This window comes from Bactrocera latifrons, unplaced genomic scaffold, assembly GCF_001853355.1.
Source record: "Bactrocera latifrons isolate USDA-ARS-PBARC rearing strain unplaced genomic scaffold, ASM185335v1 scaffold_81, whole genome shotgun sequence".
Classification (NCBI taxonomy): domain Eukaryota; kingdom Metazoa; phylum Arthropoda; class Insecta; order Diptera; family Tephritidae; genus Bactrocera; species Bactrocera latifrons.
In genome coordinates, this window is record NW_017537501.1 from 1,103,939 (window position 1) to 1,111,617 (window position 7,679).

Genomic DNA, 7,679 nt, shown 5'->3' on the forward strand with positions numbered 1-7,679 from the left:
CAGCATGCAACACCTACTGGTATCCTGCCCAGAACTTGCTTCTCAAAGACTTCATCATTTCGACAACAAGGACCCTCTCCTATTGTTAATGGACGCCACAGAAGAAAATATTAGCAAAATTTACAAATTTCTAAAGGGCACAGACCTACTCCGTCGTATCTGACTCAACCAGCCAGCCGAAAGCCTCTGCTGCTAGCGCTGCGTTTGCTTTAGTTTAGATAATAATTAATTATTATGTAAGCTTTGTATAAATAAATAAATAAATAAAATATTCAGGTACGATCCGGTTACATAGACCTGACAGTAGAGGGCAACGCAATCGCCGCGGACGGCCGTTTGAATACTTCCAGCTAAGGCCTATTTGATTTTCCATGTCCTGGAAATATCAACACATTTTACCGATCAGACGTCGGACGCGACCCCATTCGGTCCTTAAAGGCATTCACAATGGAGCCAATAACGCGGTGAATATCGGCATCGGAGTCAAACCGTCTCCAATTGCAGAACAAGAGCTCAACTTGCATCGCGAAACCAAAGTGATCCCCTCCTAAATACTGTTAGGGATATTTTAGCAGACTAAATTCCTACTTATACAGTTTAGATCTTAAAGCACTCAACAATAGTACATACATATGTATGTCCAACATACAAGATATGCCGCATGAGCTAATCACTTTTATCAATGCGCCACTTATGTAACGCCGCTTTAACCATGATCCGACGAAACAGGGGAATGCTGTCGAGTTTTCGTGTTTAATTATACCCTCAACAAGATATATTTAGTTTGCCACGATGTTTGTAACACCCAGAAGTAAACGTCGGAGATTCTATAAACGATAAATAAATGCTCAGCGTGACAAAATGAGTCGACTTAGACAAGTCCGTCTGTCTAGCTGTATATCATACGCTAACTACTTCTTCAGTTTTAGAGATATCGTTCTGAAAGTTTTTACCTGTCCTTTTCTACAGATTTAGCTGTTCATATGTCGGAATCGCCGATATCGGACCACAATGCTATGCAAACTGAACGATCGGAATGAAGTACTCGTATGGAAAACTTTTTCATTTGACGAGACTCATTCATGAAATTTCTATTAAATAAATTTCTTGTATAAGGCAGTAAAGCAATCTCCGAAAAGAAATTATTCAGATCGGATAACTATATCATATACATATGTAGCTGTCATATAAACTAAATGATCGCAATCAAGTTCATGTAAAGAGCCCTTTGCACTTGTGAAGAGTACTCGTTGTTGTTGTTGTAGTAGCGGCAGACTCTGCTGAGTTGACAGACTTGGCCGGATAAAAAACCGGGTCCGTAGACCCGACTGTCGTGGGAACGGTATCGTATTTAGCTTCGTTAGCATTTTTTCTTTTTTTCTGATCAGAAAACAAATAAAAGAGCTTCCTTTAAAAATAGTTACAATTTATTTACAAATTTTTCGATTTCATTTCTTAAAATGTTTATCAAATGTCTAATTTTAAAATAATTAAAACAATAAAATAATAAAAGGCTGCTGACATATTACATATTACAGATCGGAAGTAACACAAATGCGGCTTCTTTTATATTTAAACAATACAATACAATACATATGTACATTTATTAATATATATATATATATGTATAAAGTACATGCAGCTGCTGGTGTGCGTATATTTCTCGCACGCACACAATTATACAAATATAAGATCAGATCAGTATAGATAAAATAAAATCGGAAAATATAAAGTATATAGAACCAAAGATGTTAAAATTTTCGCACTTTCTGTAATTAGTCTGTGTGTTTATCCCAATAGAACCGTTAACCATGCATTTTTTACTCATATTAGATGGATCAGCTGTAATGTTTGCTGTTTTGTTGTTGTTGTTGTTGTGCAGAAAAGAAACGAGAATGTAATTAACATTTTTTGGCGTTTAGCTGCTTCCGGTTGCACAGACGGAGTGACGGGCATATGTACATACATACATATAGAGACTTCAGAGCGAGTGTGGGATTGGCACTTCTAACCTTCTTTCTTTATCAACGACCGAAAGCAGCAGCAATCACAGGCTGAATGTTTAAACGGAGCGCGGCTGAACAACTGCGGCGTGCGAGGGAAAGAAAGAATATAAATTAGTACACATAATAATTTTTATCTAGTGCGCTGTAGAAGAAGAAGACTTACAATGCGGCCTCTCCGACTCGACGGAGGAGGCGATCTCGCCCTCGTTATGTGGCTGTAGAATTGGAACCGGTATGCGGACGGGCTGTGCCAGGCTGCGGCCGAAGTTGGCGCGTCCGTATTGCATCATTTGTGGCTGATCGGGCATGGGTGGGGTCATGGTGTCGCGTGGCTGCTCAGGCAAGGGCTGCAAGATCAGACGCTGTGGTGGCGCTTGTTGCATGCGCATCGCTTCTTCAGGCGCAATGGCGGGCTGTTGGGGATGCGCCAATTGTGGAAGTTGTTGTTGTTGTTGTTGTTGTTGTCTCTGTTGTTGCTGTTGTTGTTGTTGCTGGCGAATGATGTGCTCCTGTTCGCTGGACATTTGTGCGTCAGACGATGAGTCATCAGTCTCCTCACTATCCCTATTGTTGCTGCTGTTGTTGTTTTCGGCTGATTCAGCGGCTTCTTCGGCAGCAAGACGACGCAACTCGTCGGTGATGCGATCCTCAGCCATGCGTTGAATATTGCGCAAATCTTCAGCGGTTATGCCGGCACGCTGCAGGGCGACACCAAGTGGCAAACGTTGGATTTGCAAATGTGGCAATTCCTGTTGTTGTGATGGGATCTGCACTGGCATATCATCGGCCATGTGAATTTCACGAATCGGTATTTGTTGCACATGAATGCGTACAGTTTGTGGCACATACATGTTCTGTTGCGATTGCTGTGAGTCGGGATGTGGTGCTTGCATCACTTGTGGTGGCATTGGTGGGCGCATGGGCAAGTGCTGGAATGGTGGTGGCATTTGACGGATGTACGATTGCTGTGGTGGCGCTTGAGATTCCTGCGACATGGCGGACATTGGTGGCATGGGTGGCATCATGCGTTGTGGCATATGTGTGAGGGGGAAACGTTGTGGGATCTGACCGAATGGTATGGGTATGCGTTGGTATGGAATGAACATGGGGCGATTCGATTCGATCTCATCATCGTTATCATCATCCTCTTCGCGATTGTTGTTGCGCGATGATTCGGCGTTTTCGTGTTCCTTGTTCTCATTGCCACCCTCGCAGTAGATTGAGATGCGTTCGCCGGTGATGCGCGCCTTCTTGGGATCGGTGGTAAGATTGACGCCGAACGGTAGAGCAACAGTCTTGGAAGGTGAGTCCACAATCTCTTCGGCATGCTTACGTTCAACGACACAGTTCATGCGCGATCTGTTCGGATGTGAGTTCCAATATGGAGGGTATTAATATGTTTGCTGTAATGATGGTATGTTTGCACTTACTTTTTGTTGTTTTGCAACAAAGCGGCAGCCAAATCGCTCAGATCCAATTCGAGTGGGACTTTACCGGGATATTTGATTTCCTCGGCATCATCAACATCCGAGTAGGAGTTGTCACTATCGCTAGCGTCACCGTCTTCTGATGCAGTGGCGGCGACTTGGTTGGGCGTGGCATGTTGTTTCTTAATTTCCACCTTCTTCACGGTGACATCCTTGTCCAGATTTTGCAGATCAGCTTCCTCGTTATTCTCCCTGCCCAAAAGTGCTTCGGCGCGTGGAAGTTCCTGAAAATATTAAAGAAATGTATTTCATTAGAAGTGCTCAAGGTAACTTTGTTAATTTAATATAACGGTATTAATTTGAAGAAATGTAAACATTAAATTCTAGGAAACATTCATATATACATAAATGTATTTTAGACCATTTTTTTAAGGAAGAAAAAAGCATTGTAACCCGATTTTATGCGGTTAAACATAGCCGAGGTGAAATATAAATAATATCATGTGATCAAATTTGATCCGGACCGGTAATAAATCGAAACCGAAAAAACCAATATTCTCTATAGACACTGATGGTTATTCCAGCCGAAGCGTTTAGCAGGTGTGGGAAAAAATATAAATTTTTGGCATACTTGTATTGGCTCTGCAGCTTATTTGAAGGCGATAATGAAGATTTGAAATAAAATAGTCAAATTTTTTTTTGTCAGTCCTTGTCAAATTTGATCAAATGGTATATGAAGTTTTTCTAACGGTGCTAATGTTTCAGTACGCATTTCCTAATAAAAAATATATATTTGATTCTCTCAAAATGGTTTAAAAAAATTGCTGCTTTAATTCAAAAAAAATTCAAGAAGCAAAACACAAAAAGGATTAGCTCAACCAAATGCCCAGCTTAAGGAAAAATATATGTATGTATGTACATATGTGTGTATAAAAATTATTATTTTCTATTTCCTAGTTTTACTTTTCCTTTTTATTTCTTCTATGAATTTACTTTTCTTCAATATACTAATTTCTACATAATCGTAACATACTAGTTTACAACAAAAACTACAAAAGCAACATCTTCAACGATCCCCCTTTTGGGAGCGATATTACGCCACAACCTCGTAACTTCTACGTAACAAAATTTCTTTGGAGATCCACCTACAAACATCTGAAGCATTGCATAAACATGTATAAACATGTTACCATAGCATAATCGTACAAATAGTATTTACGTTTGTCTTGCACGTGTGCTTGCACAAATCGACTTTGGCGCTGTTATTTAACATTTCTTTTTCTTCATTCAGGCTTCAATGATTTTCATCATTATTTTCTTGCTTATTTTCTCCGTGCATTTTTCCGCTTTGCAATGTTCATATGATAAGCGGCGAGTTTATTGACTTCTGTCGTGAACCGTTCACCTAAGCATACCTCCATTTTTAGCCCGGCCATCGGCATTCGTAGTCGTGTTTGCTCATTACGTGTACGCGAAGTTATAACAGCGCTGTAAAAGGCTTTCGCAAACATAGCAACACACACAATGTTACTTTTATTTGCATTGCTACTGTAAATGAATTCCCAATGCAATTCCCTTCCTTGTGTTGCGTGCCCAAATATTGAATTGGCGGCTAATATTTGTGCTTTTTCTTTCATTTTTGGTACTTGATGTTATGCAATTCCATTAAAAACTTTGAGGTAGTAATTTATGTTATATTCAAAAAAAAAAAAAAATAAATAAATAAAAATACCACATAACAAGAAGTATCAAAAAAGAAAGTTTGAAAAATATCCTTTTTTGGCGTAGATACCGCTTACGTTGTTATAGCCGAATAATAAAAGGACGCAACAGCCTCGGATAAGGCGGAATTAAGTAGGTGATTCGAGTTTTGGACAGACAATACAAGCGAGGAAGTGGCTTGGTAATGAGTTAAAAACTTTTTTTTTTGTAGCTTAGCAGTTTTTGATTACAATTCCATAGAAGTACCATAATTATACACTCCAATTATTTTCAAAGATTTTTATAATAATTACTATTTATATAATTAATAATTAGATTAATATTTTTTTCTAATTATTTCTAATTACTTATACGTATACTTCTGCTAATATGCATCTACACACACTTCCAATTACCGCCCACGTCATAGCTAAAAAGTTAAAATTACGCTTCGCTGACTGTTACGTGTGGTTAAATCCTCTTTGTGTCATGGACATGTGGACAACAAACTCGCTGACCTAATTAAGTGTTGGAAAAAAATTGTTTCCTCAAGCATAAAACTCGCAATGAGAATTACAAAGCGTGAGTTCATGCACAGACGCATATGTATATATACAGCCGTAAAATATTCAAAAAGCATGTAAAAATGTCAGTTTAAAACTACAAATTTCAGAACAAAATCGTACTATTCAAGAAAGATTAATTTGGATGAAGGAGTCATGTGTAGAAGTTCACGCTAGTGAGGGAAACTCTCTGATTGGCATTCACTTGGGAGTAGCCAGAAATGATTCTTCTAAATATGGCTCAAGCAGCCCACGACTTCCGGTCGGTATCCTCTTGGTTGCCAAAGAACATCTGTGTGAAGGACTGTGCGCTGGGTTTGGGATCCAAAAAAAAAATTTCCATTAACCTGCTGAAATAAGAAAGGAATAACAAAACAAAAAAACGCACAAAGAGCTCGACATCTCTCGCGAGTCCGCTCGAATGATTTTGGTGGATATTTTGGGTATGAAACGTGTTCCTGCTCGATTCATCCCGATTAAGCTGTAATTTCTCCGACAAGTGAGGAAAGCGTTCAACTGACATGTCTGTTTGTTCGATTCATAACTATCCAAGTCGTGACGAGTAGAAAGCACCTAATTGTCAAGCATTAGCAAGCGAATGGAATATTCTAGTGATCCAAATGAGAGCTGCTGCGCAATTCAAGAATTATGGCCGCACAAATACATATGTACATAAAAAACATAAACAAGATAAATACAGAGATTAATACAGAGAAAATTGTCTTCTGTCAGTGACAAAGTGTAATAAGCGAACCTTTGCTTATAACCTATTAATATGTATGGAGGAAGTATTTAATTTATTCATTGTGCCCGCAAATTAAGGAGTTAATTAAATCAATGCATACAAATGAATAGCGCTGTGTATATAAGTATGTATTTTTCTACAACAAAACAAATACCTTTTTTTTATAAACAGCAGCAAAAATTATTTTAGTAAAACAAAATTAAGAGGCAATAAGAAAGCTATAAACACAAAATGGTTTATGGAGTGAGGCAATAAAACAGAAGATGGAATTTATGTAATACATTGTGCGTATAAAAACAAAAACAATCAGGAAATGTCAATAATAATATGCAGTGACAGACATACCTATATTCATATAAATATTTGTGTTATTTTATATTCATGAAAAGAGAAAGTCATATTGCATAATCTCTACGCATTATATTATATTACAAAATATTCGAACTTTAATGACTTCGATTGGCTCACTAAAGCAAGGTTAGGAAACAAAGTGCTGAGAAGGTGTGAAATAGAGACCAATTAATAATATGCTAAATCGAATTCCACAGGATGGGGCTGACAGATCCAAAAGACTGCAGGAAATGTCTTAAGCAGGGCAGCAGAGAAACAAACTAACCTAACCAGGATTTGCGATTTTTATGTCAAAATTTTGGGCCAATAATCAAATTATCAATTTTTGATTCCAATTTTGGCAAACTCATTCAATCAGATATAAAAATTGGAAACTTAATTTTTTATCACAAAAACGGACTAAAAATTTGAAAAGGTATAATTTAATTAAAAAACTGCAGTAAAAAAATATATATTTTTCATAATAATAGACAGGACAGCTTAAATAAAATATCATAAGCACTCATGTGATCACACTTATCTCTCATGAGATGAGAATAGCCGAAAATCAACAAGACAAAAACTGAGCATGACTGTCCACTCTAAAGAAACAAAAGACTTAAGCAAAGAACTTCATCAAAACAGAACCACTACCAGTTGTGAATAAAAAAAGTGTACAAATGAAAACCGACAAAACTAGTTTAAATAAATATTTAACCCTTGCACGGACAACAAAAAACAAATGAGTACGAAGACAATCAACGTTATTAAAACTAAACAAAGGAGCCACATTCAGGCATAAATGACAGCATAAAAAAGTAAAAAAAAAATAAATAAATGAATAAAAAGTAAAAAAAAAAAACCAAAAAAAAAAATAAATAAATGAATAAAAATAATGTTGCATGCA

General features: G+C 37.4%; 1 protein-coding gene across 2 annotated transcripts in view; it reads right to left on the minus strand.

The window, feature by feature from the left end:
• Positions 1 to 1,525: 1,525 nt before the first annotated feature.
• The window catches only part of LOC108976928 (myb-like protein Q), a 35,071-nt gene continuing 28,917 nt past the window's right edge, over positions 1,526 to 7,679 (minus strand). For both annotated transcript variants that reach the window (XM_018946376.1, XM_018946375.1), the window contains 3 exons: positions 3,437 to 3,717; positions 2,170 to 3,365; positions 1,526 to 2,085 (listed from right to left, as the gene is read on the minus strand). In XM_018946376.1, coding sequence (XP_018801921.1) covers positions 2,063 to 2,085; positions 2,170 to 3,365; positions 3,437 to 3,717 — 1,500 coding nt within the window. In that variant the 3' untranslated portion in view covers positions 1,526 to 2,062. The remainder of the gene's footprint in view (positions 2,086 to 2,169; positions 3,366 to 3,436; positions 3,718 to 7,679) is intronic.